At 36.1% G+C, this 16,799-nt stretch overlaps 2 protein-coding genes across 3 annotated transcripts; both read right to left on the bottom strand.

Annotated features, from left to right (window-relative positions):
* Window positions 1-744: 744 nt before the first annotated feature.
* Window positions 745-16,737, bottom strand: LOC126973359 (uncharacterized). 2 transcript variants are annotated; one of them, XM_050820591.1, is made up of 8 exons: window positions 16,609-16,737; window positions 15,446-15,598; window positions 15,022-15,147; window positions 12,537-12,700; window positions 10,976-11,131; window positions 5,387-5,514; window positions 4,261-4,367; window positions 745-927 (listed from the first exon to the last, which is right to left on the bottom strand). In XM_050820591.1, the coding sequence occupies exons 1-8, from the start codon at window positions 16,726-16,728 to the stop codon at window positions 760-762; spliced, it is 1,122 nt and encodes a 373-aa protein (XP_050676548.1). In that variant the 5' UTR covers window positions 16,729-16,737; the 3' UTR covers window positions 745-759. The 2 variants fall into 2 exon arrangements, with proteins under 2 accessions (XP_050676548.1, XP_050676549.1); XM_050820592.1 differs by having other exon boundaries at window positions 15,446-15,595; window positions 16,609-16,736.
* LOC126973357 (ubiquitin-associated domain-containing protein 1) lies at window positions 6,766-8,227 on the bottom strand. Its single transcript, XM_050820589.1, has one exon. It carries the CDS (start codon window positions 8,093-8,095, stop codon window positions 6,956-6,958), a length of 1,140 nt encoding a protein of 379 aa, XP_050676546.1. The 5' UTR covers window positions 8,096-8,227; the 3' UTR covers window positions 6,766-6,955.
* Window positions 16,738-16,799: the final 62 nt, after the last annotated feature.

Here is a 16,799-nt window from a genome sequence, read left to right as displayed (position 1 = left end):
TAAATTAACAAAATTGTGTAACTTTTTAATCATATTTAACGTGTTTAATCATTTTGCAAATTAATTACATTTCAATTGATAAAACAAAATGTTCTTGCCTCGTGTTCGCGTCCGTCTCGCGCGTATACAATAGACTTTGAACATTAGTGCCACGAAATAAAGTGTTAATTTGAATGAATGTTTTAATGTTATCTGTTTAAGTTATAAGTACGTATATACAACGCCGCTTGGACATTTTGAACGACCTTTTTATAGACGATTGGGAATGTAGTTGTTTATAGTACGTAATGACATAAAAAATATGAGAAAGCTCATGGTCGCTCAGATGGCAAAGGAGAGGGCTATGCTCGAAGTATCCAGTCATCGACATAGCACAGATGATTGCGAAACTGTATTGGCATACAAGATGGACCGATGATCTGGTCAATATTGCTGGAGTACGTTGGATGAGGGCAGCGAAGGACTGAACGTCGTGGCGATCTTTGGGAGACCTTTGTCCAGCAGTGGATGTCTTCCAGCTGAGGTGAAGATGGGGTAAAGTTACTATATTATTACCACTATGTTTATATGTTACTAAGTTTCTTGCCCCCCTTTTTGGTAAAAGCTCAATCTTTACGAAGTGATTACATATAGTACAATATATATTAATTGTCGTTAATTAGCCTACATGAATTAAATATTTTTGATACTGTCTTTTTCAGAGTTGAATTAGGTTAATATAGTTGTTAATGAAACACATTTGATATAAATACTGTATATTTATCCAAATAAATGCTTAAGAGTCTCGGGATTTATCTTAGTATTTTTTGCGCCGTGAATCCATTTACCGTCCCATCTTTTGGCAGAGACTATCTCAACGATTGGTTGGGTGCTCAACGGAGACCCCAAGGTTCTTAGGGCTTCGAAAGTATTGCACGGGCGAACGACCTGAAACATAAATCACGTAAATACTAACTTACACATACCATACATGTATACTGTTACAAAAATTCTACATAATTCCATCCATACATCCATCTTACTCACCCAAACTAAACATATGTCTAAACGCAGCACGAGACGAGCCAGCTACTTGATACTACCTAAGACAAGAACAAATTACGGTAAGCATATGTTTATTTACAAGGGCGCACAACTTTTTAATAGTCTACCCTCATCTCTCAAAAAGATTAAGTCGTTAAAAACATTAAAACGTGAGTTATCAGACTATATTGTTTCAAAGTTTTTATAAAACACATGTCTGAAATTGTTTGTTATGTGACAGTGACCTGTAAAAGTGTGTAATCATAAATTTTGTGTAGAAGAATAAGTACTATAATGTATGAACATGTAAAGAACGACGGATAAATTATTACATCATGTGTAATGTTCTCATGTAAGTGACAATATTATGTTTTTAATGAGAAATAAATATCTTTAAACCTAATAAATACTATTAACTGCAAAATATCTTAATTAGGCTCTTGTTGCATCGCTGGAAAAAATCTTGAGTCCTTCTATTGCCGTTTTTAACGGAGAACATAAGTGGCCATTTTTCCATTTCGGCTGTTTTTCTCCTTGGTTTAAAACTTGACTAAGTCCGTTATGTTCTGAGGGCCTTCCATCAACTTTTAATAAGCAATGCGATTCCGATGCAGTTCAGTGTAGGTACCTAAACTGAATCGCTAAATTCGTACCATGAAGTACCTTTTACTGAATGGCGTTTGATCGCGTATGAAGAATGAACGAAATAAATTTGTCTTGCGTTTCGAAACCTAAAATAATATGATTTTACTGGCTTTTTTTGCGTAGAAAATACTAAAAATACATTTAAAAATTGCGCTTTTTACCGTTAAATTATAAACCATCAAGCCTTTTTTGTGCTTATTAAATAATAGTAATATAAATAAATATAGTTCTTTGAATTACATATTAAATGTTTGCTTAGGTGTGTTCGTAAAAATATCGAGTTATGTACGCACCTCCATTGATGTTTGATTTGACAGGAGCACAGAGTACCTACATTTTTTTAATTCGTTCTAGCGAACAGGCCCGGGCCCTTACTGCCTCGTCTTTAGTATTTTCGTTTTTAGTTTTTATTTTCAGTATTTTGTTTTACAAAAAAGTCAACAAGTTATTAACAGCACGATTCACTTTCCTCTAAATAAGTAGCAAACTTTATTCGAATCGCTAAAAGCAAACTTTGACACACAAGCTATCCAGTTTAGGTTGAAATATTACCTCATGGTACGAATGAATGAACGAACTACATCAGTTTGCGATTCAATTGACATCATTTTTGACAATCAATTGACATCATTGCGATTTAATCAGTTTATTTGACGTCAACCTAAATTAGATAGCTATAATCACGTCCTGGCACGAAATAGCAAAGCAGTTCATTTTAGGTTGTCAATTGAAACGCAATAAGAGTTCATGGTAGGCCCCCTGGACTGTATAAATTATTGATAGGTTTTTGTATATTTATTGTATACTAGCTGCAACATACTACAGGAAATATATATTACTAGCTGACCCGACAGACGTTGTTCTGTAGACAATAAAAAAGAAATACTGTTTTATAGGAATGTGCCAATAATATTTCAAAACATCAAGAATTATTTCGTGAAAAATGCTCCCTGTTGTTATAATGAAATTGTTTCACAGCAGAACTGTCAAACCGTGCGTCAATAAATTCTCTCATAGAAAATATGTCCATACGAAACAAATATTGAAAATAAAAATAATTATGGGTCCCAAATCGAATTAAAAACTATCCTATCTCTCAAGTTGGACGAAACTGCACTCCATGAAGTAATCCCCGTTAAAATCCGTTCATTAGTTTAGGAGTCCATCGCGGACAAACAACGTGTCACGTAATTTATATACAGGGTGTCCCAAAGCTATGGGACATGAAGGGAAAGTACCTTAAATATCGAAGATAGGCTATTTTACTGAAAGAAGACTTTATGTTATTTTTAAAAGTTAGTAATTCTGCATTCAAAGATTTTCTAATAATTACTTGCCTCATCTGGGAATCGAACCGACTTAAATGTACTCTTATGATGCCAATCGAAAGAATGGCCAGAAACTAATAAATCTTCTTAAGTAACATAGTATTTTAAAAGAAAGTAGTCAATTAAGTGGGTATTTTTTTGTAAATTAATTAATTAAATGCTCAAAATGTGATCCCTCTTGTCATACGCAAATCGCCAATCTTTTAATGAGTTGCCGTTGCCTGTTGATTTTCTTATCATTTTATGGTGAATACTCGATATGATATGGCACAATTCTGTTTGTTACTCGCCCACGTTCTCGTATCGTTTTTTTAAAGCATATCTTTCACGTATCCCCAAAAGAAGAAATCTAATGGTGTAAGGTCCGGGGATCCGGCCGGCCATCTAATCGGTCCATTCGTACCAATCCAAGTAGGAAAACATTCATTTAACGTTGTTCCTTTCTTTTAAAATACTATGTTACTTAAGAAGAGTTATTAGTTTTTGGCCATTCTTTCGATTGGCATTATAAAAGTAGGGGTTGTTTTTTTTTACATTTCAGTCGGTTCGATTCCCAGACGAGGCAAGTAATTATTAGAAAATATTTGAATGCAGAAGTACTAACTTTTAAAAATAACATAAAGTCTTCTTTCAGTAAAATAGCCTATCTTCGATATTTAAGGTACTTTCCCTTCATGTCCCATAACTTTGGGACATCCTGTATATTAAGATATGCTTCGATAACCTTTAATACCTATATCTCAACCCCGATTTCACCAATGATACTTCAAACTGTGTTTAAGAAAACTTAGATTTACTTAATATAGTTCAAATTATCAGTCTGGATCCCTATTAAAGCAAAAGATATTTCACCAATATTTTTAGCGATTTCACGAAAAATGAGTTTAGGTACAAGTCACAGAAAAATACCATGTAATAAATAGCTGTTACTGTTGTGTGCTACAGCATAACGCTGAGCGATGCCCATTTTCGCATCACTCTTGATTATATTCTTGATTATATATTTTCACAAATATTACTTTACTTTAAGCGATATTTTTATGTTTTAATTGTAGGTGTTTAATAAAACTCTGTAAATTAATTTGTGTGATGTATAATAAAAATATGTCTATGTCTAAACTCCTTTACAGGCGTAAACTTAAACGTATTTTAATCGCGTTCTTCTTCAATGGTGAAATCAGCCCTAAATACTTATTTCTTAAACGTCTTCTACGTGTGTTAAAGCTATAAAAACAATGTTCTCTTAGTTCTGAGCATTACTTACTCTTCCGATAATAACGTTCCGCAAATCAAGTTGGGGCAATGGCTTGAATGTGATGTTGAAGGTACCGCAAACTTCATCATTAACTGTTACAGGCATTGACACTAATCCTGTGTATAAAAATATAGAAGTTTTTCGGCATTACAAATAATCTTGGCATAAAGTGATACCTGAGAAAAAACCAAGAATATGCAGTGTTGATAATTTTTTTTATGGAAAAGGAGGACAAAAGAGTGTACTGGTCACCTGGTGTCGAGTGATCATCGTCGCCCACATTCCAGAGGGATCACAGGAGCATTGAGGAAGGTGTCTTTTTTTGAAAGTATGTTTTGTGGTATGTGGTAGAAAGTTTTTGAAAACCGCACTATGGAGGAACGCCACACATCCAGATGGTGGGGATCTAATCCTAATTTGTGGCGTGTTGTGCGAAGGTGGAATTCGGCGGCAGGATTTGGCTGCGCTGCCTCGAGGCGGTGGTGGACGACGTTTAAATTGAAGTGAATTCCCCTGATGTCGTAAAGTCCATATTAAGGGTGGCTCGGCGGGGTGCCCTGGTGTTGCTGCCTCGTTTGTCCTCGGTTCTGTACCCTCGCCAAAATACGACGAGCGACTCGACCGAGAATGCTCGGGGAGGGATTCTCCGACTCTGGTAGAGCCGGTAACCTCCGGCACTGTCAATACAATGATTAAATTCTGAAGTTTTCCGAATATCAAGCAGCCTTGCAAATAAACGCGGGGACGTCATACGTCCGAAAAAACCAATCATAAGCAACGATGTCTATTTGTAAACATGTTGCATATTCTTGCTTTATTGGCAAGAATAACTTTATACTAACATTATTCGTTTGGCCGATAAAGTTAATAAGCTTAATATAATTAGAACATTACAATAATATAAGCAAATAAACAGAAATGATACGCTGAATAAAGATACTAAAGTAACTTTTGTTCCAATAGAAAATAAAGGAAATATTGTTATTATAATATTATACTAGGGCCACTCAGAAAGTTGTGCGAAAAAAAAGTTTTTATATATGAAGCCCTATGACAATTTTATATTTGTTCCTGGTGTTAAAATTTTGAATATAACAGTTTCTAGAAAATGACGAAATCTGCATGTCTCTATCACCTGGCATTGAATGGGAGAAGTGATAGTTTTCCGCCCCTATGGGTCGGTATCTCCCGCGCTGGGCGTAGCAACCAAACCCATTGTCGTAAACCACGTCACCACCAGAGCAGTACAGCTTTGGTATTTTCCTGTAAATGATTATCGAATTAATGTATCTCACCATCATCATGTTTGCCGGACGTCCACTGCTGGAGAAAGGCTAAACTCACTCTCCCAAAGATCTAAAGACGGTCGGTCTTGCGCTGCCCTCATCCAATGTATCCCAACTGATGTAGCTCCATGATGTTTATAGTGCTTTTATAATATGTTATGTTATTGTCACTGCCTATGGAAAGTAATATCTTTCTATTCTATATATATATATTTACGTAGTCGCATTCGAGGATTTTACTGTCCGAACGGCCATCTGTCCTTCGAGCAATTTGTCATGCCCACTGCCACTTTAGTTTCGCAATCATCTGGGCTATGGTAGGTGGGCTCTCCTCATCTCAGTATAACCTATATTTATTATGTACACCAATAGCCAAGAAAGCGCGACCAAAAAGTGTCCGGACAGTGTTGCATACAAGTATAATTTTTTATATTACAATAAGGGACGAGGCGAGCAGGGCGTTCAGCTAATGGTAATTGATACGTCCTGCCGATAGGCAGAGCGGCACTGCATTCTAATGACAATGCAGTGCCGCTCAGGATTCTTGAAAAACCCAAAAATTCTGACTACAATTGCGCTCGTCACCGTCGTGAGACATAAGATGTTAAATCTCATTTGCCCAGTAATTTCACTGCTTCACGACAGTAAAGGCGCCGTTGTGGTACCCATAATCTAGCTAGCCTATGCAAAGAAGCCTCCCACTGGTAAATGACCATAGTCGGCTCTTACGCTTACCCTTGGGCCTGGGACTTCCCTATTTTTTTATGCCCCGGGGAAACACAGGTCGAATCTAACATTATACCTATTCGGAACGTTAAAATATCCACTCTGTTTTTGACTCTATATCCTCACTGTTAAAGTGCAATGTCGCACGCACGCACGCTATTACTTCTCATACGTCACAACATGGCTGACTTGGACTTACAACAAATGGTGAGACAAAAAAGAGCATCTCGATTCTCGAACGGAGACACAGCAAGATAGAGAAACGCAAATATATTGTTACTGTAACCGATTTTGATTGACAAGTCATAAACAGTCAGCCACTCTTGTTATTAGCTTAATTAAACAGATTTTAGTGATCTAGGTAAGAATAATTGCTCCCGAAACGTATTATTCGCCGCATTGGTAATTTTTATAAAATTGTAATAAAATTCAGTTTTAATTTACATTAATAGCCAAGAAAGCGCGACCAATAAATTGTTTTCTATTTAAATAAAGCAATTAATGATTCTTATCAAATCTCGTATATTTTCATAAACAAATCGAAAAATTTGAAATACTTTAAACGTTCGATAGTAAATTTATACAAATAGCATAACTACGATACTTGTTAAATGGTACAGTAAAAATCCAAAAAAAAAAAAACAAATTCCAAAAATACCCGCCTTTGCAGTTTTTATAATAGTTTAAATATGCTACTGCTGTCTAGATGTCGACGGAGTAGTCTGATCAACTCGCTGAGAAAACTGATTGACAGCCAAACAATACTTCTCCGAATGATACGTCCTCGATATCTGGGATAGTAATGGACTCCCATGGGGGGAGTTGAGCCACAAAGACGCGCTACCCGTCTGGCCCACCATCGCAATAAACGCGATCAGCATCCTCGTGTTCAAGAGTCCTCGCTGAATCTGGGGTTGCTTCAACAATGTCTGCAGTATCCAACCATCTGGCAAACCATTTATCAGCTCAAACACACTAGATCCCCGTTCTCCAATCAACCAAGAAGCAGCCGCTGGTACATTGCTGCCTGTATATCTCAAAGCAGCATCGGCCTGTTCTACTGTGAACCCCAAACCCTTCAGCGATGAAAGTGCCTCAGGGTTCGGCGGCTCCAGAATCTTAATTCTCCAAGCACGAAATTTCTCCAAAAATCTTTGCAAATGTTCAGCGCGTTTGCACGTCTCATCACCACTTGTTGCTTCTGCTGTTGAGTGGTTATCTTCGCTAACGTTAAATCTTGCAGCAATTTCTTCCGGGGTTATAACTTGGACTGCAAACTGAGTGTTCCGTTGTGGTTCATCTAAGGCTGCAGACAATTGGGCAAGAGTCAATTCATAGTTTCTCCCAGCTGCTGCCAACCGAGCACCGGCTTCTATCAAAGATATGAGTATTTTTCTAAGTTCGAAAGACAGCTCGTTAGTTGATAATAGCGACTGCAGATTTGGCTGCCGCATTGCGTTTTGGGGAGATGGAAGGTTGGCTGTTGCAGCAGCGATTGCACTGGCTTGTGGTGCCCTTACAGAACCCAAGTCCCAAAGAGCACTAGCTTCAGGAGTCCTGTGTTCAATTAAAAGCATTTCATCAAACATGGCTACTTCTTCTTGGGACAACGAAAGAAAGTCATGCAACGTCGTTGTATCGGCTACGCGAACAATTTTGAATCTTGTAGAACTATGCTCACCGTTAGGGTAAAAGTAATCTACAGCCCGATTCTTCACTTCTTCTATGAGAGTCTCATTGGCGAAATACGCGCAGAATACTAGACCTTCTGGGCTTACGATTTTCACAAATATGTCATTCCCACCACTTAATTTCGATTCGTTGACTAGCATTGCGGAATACTTCGCTATCTTTGTATTTATATGCAATAACTAAAAGTGAGAGAGTGAGGCTCGAGAATAAACCAACTAGTAGCAGAATTAATTTAATCATGGTGTCATTTTGTATCAAATGACATTTGCATGACATTTATAACATTTACTTATTGTAATGAGGTTAACTTTGCAAGGAGTAACGACTTCGAAGTAATGATTAACGACATAGAATAATACGTATAAACTTGTTATGTACCTACGTACTTCTCAGTTAATAGATCAGTGCTGAAGCCTTTGAAAATGATAAAAAGTAAAAAAATCGTATCAATGTATCATGGAACTTTTCGATTTTCGAGTAATTGATGTGTAAATTTTAATAAATAGCTCATAATTGTAATTTTTTTTTAAATTAGAGTTTTTTCGTTTCTTTGCATTTTCTGAAAACATTTATCAATGTATTTATTTAACAATATCAAAAAGTAGTGATTTCAACGAACAAAAAGCCCACCGACTTTTTTGAAAAAGCCGATATTTTGACGTGAGATTTTTTTTTCGATATTAAGTCAAAATAAAATGTAAAATAAATATTTCAAATCAAAAAAAATACTGTAAATAAAGTAAAAAATAAAAAAGTAACTTTTCACTTAATTTCGCGGATATATTTCTTTTAAAAATCAATAACTTGGTTATTTGAATATTTCACATATATTTATGTGAAAAGAGTTCATAAAACTATAAAATTCTTAACATTTAAAAAAAACGCTATTTGTAATTTGTAGTAGGTACTATATTTATTTTTGTACACTTTGGGGCACATTTTGTGCATCTCATTTTTCTCTTAATGATTCTCTAGGAGCTAATTTATATCTTAGTAGCGGGAATAGCCTGTGGCTAACACACATTATTTTAATATATGTATTTTATCATATGTTTATACTACACAAAACAAGTATTTAAATATTTTATTTCATATTTATATACCCATTAAAACATAACACAATCAGGCATTACACTAAAACACATACAATTCAGACATTCATTACACTCATACAAAATAATTATAATAGAGTTGCGGTATACGCGTAGTATGCGTACTGTGACCAAATAATCTGAAATTCTGCGAGTAGGTAAAAATGTTTTTAGTGATATGATCTTACGTAAATACTTGAATGTCATTCGATTTTAACCATTGAATGTTTAAGCTCACGCATCTCATAACTGTAATTTCTTATAAATAATCTTGTTCGTTTATTTCACTATTATTGTACTTTCTATTGTGTGATTAATGTAGTATACAGTATCAGTGTTTGTGTAAGTTCTTAATATATTTAATGTTCTCCTTCTCTATGTATGGCGTGCTATAATTAATGAGAAAGTGTTGGTGTTTTTCTAAGTTACTGTACCCTAATTATTTGAGTAACTATTATATTCACACCCCATACGAAGAAAGCCCTCTCATGCCGAAAAGATGGTATGAATATTAAAAAAAAAGTGTCTTCTTATGTACTTATGCAACAAGTTATTCTTCTTTGGAGTAACAAAATAAAAATTCAAAAAAAATTTGTTCCTAGTGCTATTTTACGTTTGTAGAAAAAAAATTGTAATAAAAAATGTGGATTGAACTTAGTATCACGTAGCACGAATTAGGAGATAAAATATATTGTAGTTGATAGAGCTTTAGTCCACGATTTTAATGATACCACTCTTATTACCCGTTTAGAGGTTGTGATATTTTTTCGTTATTTCCTCGAAAACTGCGTATAACATTGTAATAAGATTAGTAGCATTATTTAATCGTGGACCAAAGCTTTATCAACTATTATTTATAAAAAATGATTAGGTTATGTTAGAACAGTTAAAACAACGCACAAGTCGAGCGTAGCGGGCTGCGGCAGCGGCCGGCGAGTGCCAGATTCGAATTCTAGGCGTTTTATTCTCTTTCATCCCCATAAACATGTCATAATTCTTAAAAATTGGAGGTTAGGTTATAATACTTATACTCGTAATGCTTTTTTCTCTGGAAAGGTACATTACCTTGTATTAAGAGTGGTAACATTATAACCGTGGACTAAAACTCTATCAATTACGATATATTTTACCTCATAATTGGTGCTACGGGATACTAAGTTTTAACTAGTAGAAAATAGTGTTATATACTGCATAATTTAGTTAAAAAAGTGTAAGTAATTAAAATCATTCATTTTTATACAAATTCTCGTCTATTGGTTGTAGTTCAGTAGACATATGAGTTACAAGAGGCTTGGTACCTTAAGTATGTTACAGATGGTCTAGTTGACCAGCTAACGTCAGGGTGTCGAATTTGTGTGACGGTGTGTGTGATTTATCACTATTTCGCCTAAAGAAAAATTAAATATGGTCGAAAAGTGAACACTTGTACAGTAATATATTACGTCACATTATGCCGGCTAGATTATGTGTACCACAACGGCACCTATTTCTGCCGTGAAGCGGAAATGTGTAAATATTACTGTGTTTCGGTCTGAAGGGCGCCGTAGCTAGTGAAATTACTGGGCAATAAATTTACATGTTAGGTTGGCTAATTACGTTATAACTTAATACAGAAGGACACTTAAGTAAATTGACCGATTTGGAGTTACATAGATCTCACAACTTTTTACTGTAGAAGAACTGAGTTGCGGGACTTGGTATTTTTAAAAGTTATGTTTTTGATGGCATTGTGATTCGGTCTGTAGTGAAATTACTGGGCAAATGAGACTTATCATCTTATGTCTCAAGATGACCAACGCAGTTGTAGTGACGCTCAAAATTTTTAAATCCTGAGCGCCACTGCACTGTAATGCCCATTGGCAGGGCGTATCAATTACCATCAACTAAACGTCCTGCTCGTCTCGTCCCTTATTGCTATAAAAACATTACCTGAACAATCTTGTGCCCACATATCCATAGCCGGCGCCTCCTCCATCCAGTAATTCCAGGAACAGCTGACAAGTCTTGGGGCACACTTCAGTAAATAATTCCAAACATATTGTTCCCATAGCGGCCGCGTTCCTTATACCAAGTGTTATGTACACCCTATGAAAATAGATTGTATTAGCCTTACATTTTGAGGTTGAGGTTGACAGTTCACCTCTGTTTAGAGAAATATACGCACACTCGCGTGACATGACATACAAATCGCGAGTGTAAGACGTAGCTTGTCACGCACACTAAAGGAATAAACCTGGCCTGTTTTCATCGGTTCTATCTAGACGTACTATGAATTATCTTTTAGTATTTAAAATAAATATATATATATACTAGCGTATAAAAACCAGAGCATGTGAGTGGGACAAACATCTCTCATCTCAAACTGAGACGAAAAGGAAAGCGTATCTATTGTAACTGTAACCTATTTTGATTGACAAGTCGTAAACAGTCAGCCACGCGAGAAAATAGCAATCTAAATTAGTCGATGCAACATCGTGCTGTCAGATTGTATACACGCCAGTATACAGTAATCTAAGTCTTTGGTATTATTTGAATTTTATCGACAACTAATAGAAATAAAAAAAATTTTTTTTTTGTATTAGCAATATCCGATTGCACGGTCTCTTACGTTCTTTCCAGTTAAGGTTTTGGTCTACTATGTATTAATACAATATTTTAATACTGACAATTAAATATGTGTATGCCCATATATTTTTTTACGTACCGGAAGACGCAGTGTTGGTAGGCCCCCCCACAAGATGGACCGACGATCCGGTCAAGATCGCTGGAATACTTTGGATGAGGGCAGCGTAGGACCGATTATCGTGGAGATCTTTGGGGGAGGCCTTTGTCCAGACATGGACGTCTGCCGGCTGATGATGGTGATGATGCCCATTTATTGGCGAATTGTGCTGTGCAACGGCTATGTATGGAAGTGAAATTTTTAGATACTTCTCATTTGCTTGTAAAAAGTTATTGAAGTCATTTTACAGATTAGATAACGTACTTTGGATATCAGTTAAAAGTTTTATGATATCTGTAATAGTTACGGAATGATCGCCTGGGCACACTTAACGATTACACCCTGTATCATCATCATCAGCCGGCAGACGTCCACTCCTGGACAAAGGCCTCCCTCAAAGATTTCCACGACGCTGCGACCTGCGCTGCCCTAATCCAACGTATTCCGGCGATCTTTACCAGATCGTCGGTCCATTTTGCGGGGGCTTACCAACACTTCGTCTTCCGGTACGTGGTCTCCATTCGAGGACTATACTGCCCCAATCGCCATCTGTATTAGATCTATATGCACTGCTCACTGCCACTTCAGTTTCGCAATCATATGGGCTATTTCGGTGACTTTGGTTCTCTTACGGATCTCCTCATTTCTGATTAGTTCTCGCAGGGAAACTTCGAGCACAGCCCTCTCCATTGCCCGCTGAGCGACCATGAGCTTTCTCTTAACGCCCATAGTAAACGACCACGACCACTCTGTATACAGATGAATTACCGAGGTCTTCTGACTCCAGTCGGGGCAATAAAGGCTTTATCTTCGATGACCTCTTCATCCTTCACCGGGAATAAGACAAATTCCTTGGAGGCCATGTCTATTATGGTTTGTTTAGTCGTTTTCCACTCTTCGTTTAATGAAGACGCTTTGGTCAGACGTGGCTCCTTAAATAATATTTAAAAGATAATCAGCGTTTACATAACTTACTAATTTAAATTATTATTTTTACTTTCTGTGTGAGTCAGACTGTTTTGTACGAATTGTAATGTACAGTTTTTCGATTTTTCTCGAGCCTTGCTTGGATTTTTAAGAATGTATAAAACTTGAACAAAAATAATATTAATAGCACATCTGGATTCGAACCGGGGTCTTCTGCTTTCCGGATCACCCAATGCAGCTATTATAGTCTTGTATATAGTGGCGAAATTTACCTTTGTATTCTAATGTTATTGTAGCTGTTTCTCATTAAAACACGGATAAAACTATATTTTTTTAAATTGAATAATAGATCGATTAATCGCCCCCGAAATCCTGTATACTAAATTTTATGAAAATCGTTGGAGCTGTTTCCGAGATTCAGATTATATATATACCTATACAAGAATTGCTCGTTTAAAGATATAAGATAAGACATTATTACTTACCAAATTCATAGTTTTAGTTCAACGGAAAATACACTATTAATTTTGATTCCCTTGAGAGTGTCGAAATATATGTTTTTTGCAGCATAAACAGCCGTAACTTTTTTTAACGTGAACACAAAATAAACGATTTATTTTTGTGTTAATTTATATATCGGTTATATTTATAGATATATATTTGTTATAGTGAAATTGTTTCACGGCAGATTTGTCAAACCGTGCGTCAATAAATTCTCACATAGAAAATATGTCCCTACAAAACAAATATTGGAAGTAAAAATAATTATGAGTTCCAAATCGAAATAAAAACTATCGTATCTCTCAAGTTAGACTAATCTGCACTCCATGAAATACTCCCCATTAAAATCCGTTTATTAGTTAAGGAGTCCATCGCGGACAAACAACGTGTCACGTAATTTATATACATTAAGATATATATATGTATACTAGCTGACCCAGCTAACGTTGTATTGCCGTATAAAGTAATAAGAAAAAAATAATTTAAACTTTTGGGGTATAAAAAATAAATAACGACCGATTCTCAGACCTAATAAATATTAAATCGCACATAAGATGTATCGTACTAAAATAATTATTATATTCGATTGCCATGTTGCAGCCCTATTTCTGTGGATAGAACAGAATAATATAAAAATCGCGATACCAAAAATACGTGTTGATTGTAGAAGGATGAAAATTTGAAGTTGTATGTATTTTTTAATCTGCGCCCGACTGGTGCACCCACACTCCATATGGTTGTGTTCAGAAATTTAATTTGTGACAAAACTTAAGATTCAGTAAACTACATAAAAATAATCTAATAGATAGTAAATAACTGTATTTAATTTACCAACTATAGTTAGCTAAAGTTAGGTTTATTTTTACCTCCTGAGAAAGTTGAAAAGATATAAAGATTCTAATTAGTTATTCATTATAAACTATTCTTTCAATTTGATTACTGAACGACCGCGACGGGGGACATATCAAAGGAAAAACAAAATTGTTGTTTTTATTTAATTCCGACCATTTTCATATTTATTCACCTTTTAAACCTTCCCTGGACTTCCACAAATAATTCAAGACCAAAATTTGCCAAATCGTGAACGGCTAGACCGTTCTCGAGTTTTAGCGAGACTAACGAACAGCAATTCATTTTTATATATGTACTAGCTGACCCAGCAAACGTTATATTGCCGGTATTAAAATCGCGATACAAAATTAACTGTTGATCGTAGATGGATGAAAATTTGAAGTTTAATGAATAAATTTAAAATGCTGATAATCAAACAAATTTAAAAAAAAATTGTCGTGGACCACACTTAACATTTAGGGGGATGAAAAATAGATGTTGTCCGATTCTCAGACCTACCCAATATGCACTCAAAATTTCATGAGAATCGGTCAAGCCGTTTCGGAGGAGTTCAACTACACACACCGCGACATGAGAATTTTATATATTAGATATTTTATTTTTAGTTCATTTCGTGGCAGTTAGTTAAATAGCATGTCATTTTTGCCTATACACGATTTTGTATTAAATTTGTTTGTATTAGTGTATATTTTGTAGGCGGTTGTTGTTTTTTTTTAAATAAATAAATAAATTTAGAAGTTTGATTTAAACTGAGTACATCGTTTTAAGTTCATCTCGATATCTCCACGCGTTCCCGAGATAAATGGTCTTGACAGACAGGCGGACGGGTTCTGTTATTAGACACATAATCCGGACTCCGTTTTTTTCCTTTTGAGGTACGGAACCTTATTGAAGCATAAAAATTATATGTTTGAAGTTTAGGGAAATATAAATGTATTATATCAAAAAGTATGGAAATGTATTAAAAACTTACAGTAGTCATTATCCGTTTATACAAAGCCTTATTGTCTCGCTGTATTCTTTTATACGAATCCAATCTGTTCTGATAATATTGTTTATTTCTTGGTAGTTGCTTTTCCCAACGTGAATCAACCTTACCCTAAAAAAGTTTATTACAATTTATTAGGTAGGTATACAGCCGAACAAAAAAGAGTTCTGACCACAGACTTATAAGTCGGTACTTAGACAAGACTTAGAGAATATATAAGAAAACGCACACATTGACATATAAAATAATCGAGGTGTAGGTCGTCTACAAGTTATACTAGCTCTCTATTCTAAACAATTTGTAGTGTAGGTATGTGGTTCGATATGAAGTTCGCGCACCTATTCGCAGCAACGTCAGATCGCACCAGAGAGTTGGCGAGTGGTATACTAAGGTAATATGTTTTACTTACAGTTTGAAGAGCATTATGTATTGTAAGTACCATTTTGGCATTTTCCGTATACAAATTTCGAATGTCGGATATCCATTGTGGGAGGTTACGATAAAGTCTGCTGGGGTCGTATGCATAAGGTTTTGTATCTACTTTGGATTTCGTTGTATACTTCTGAAATCAAAACATCTCATCCAAATCACAGACATTAAAAGGCGAAATAGCTTTTTATTTTCTTAAAGTATACGTATGGCTAGCGTCCTGATGGAATGACGCTGGTGGCACTGAGAAGGGCGCTGGTGTGGGACGCGACTTGCGTCGACACTCTGGCTCTATCTCATGTCCAAGTTACGTCAGTTGGTGCAGGGGCTGCTGCTTCGACTGCCGAAGACAGAAAGCATCGCAAATATGACGGTCTCAGTGAGTCATATATCTTTGTGCCGTTTGGTGTCGAGACACTTGGCCCGTGGGGCCCAGAGGCGCGGAGAATGTACAAAGTTCTCTCTTCGCACCTCAACAAGGCTACTGGAAACCCAAGCGCTGGCAGCTATTTCGGTCAACGGATCAGCTTAGCTATCCAACGCGGAAATGCTATCAGTATTCTTGGTACGCTTCCACGTAATGATAGTTTTATCAAGATGTTGTAAATATATAAAAAATAATAAATAAAGTTTGTTTTGTTTGGATAAATACATTCTGTTTTCCTCAAAGTTAATTCTTTTAGAATACTTTTTGTCGTCAATATCACTACGACCTCTTCGGAAGCAATGGCGCGCTGAGAGAAAATACGGGCAAAAAACTCACTCGTCTTTTCCAGCTATGAAAGGCAGCTTTAGTGTATCCAATCCACATTACTCCAAAGTTATGGAGTCGATAATCAACCGCTAGCTCTTGGGATAGCTAGAGCACCAGCTAATCAGTAACTGCCAGTACAGGTTCCGTCGGGTTTACGGGTCGCTCAGCTTGTGATATTCTTGTATAGCTCACCCATAAATGCTTGCACGTGGTTGAGTCGAAGGGAGCGGCTTTGGCCGTGAGTTTGGACATAGAGATAAGGGCTTCGATGGGTATTGGCATAAAGTGCTTATAGCGAAATTGCCATCGTGGACTGTTCTTTACGCAATTCATGGATGTCCGCTTATTAAAGGTACTTTAACTAGTGACTTGTAATAATTCATACTCACATTCTTATTTTTTTTTCGCTTTCTCTGGATCTTTATAATTTCACTAATCTCTGGCGGTGGAGATGTTTTGTGTACGCTACCATTAATTTGTGCTTTGATCACTGCATCTAGTAAGGTCATGTTTACGATAATTTTGAGACTAATGGCGTTGAAATCTACATGGCTTTGGAAGTAAATTTGTCAGAAATATT

The sequence above is a fragment of the Leptidea sinapis genome, chromosome 29 (genome assembly GCF_905404315.1).
Source record: "Leptidea sinapis chromosome 29, ilLepSina1.1, whole genome shotgun sequence".
NCBI lineage: Eukaryota > Metazoa > Arthropoda > Insecta > Lepidoptera > Pieridae > Leptidea > Leptidea sinapis.
Note: the sequence above shows the minus strand (reverse complement) of the source record. Positions and strands in the feature narration are given on the sequence as shown.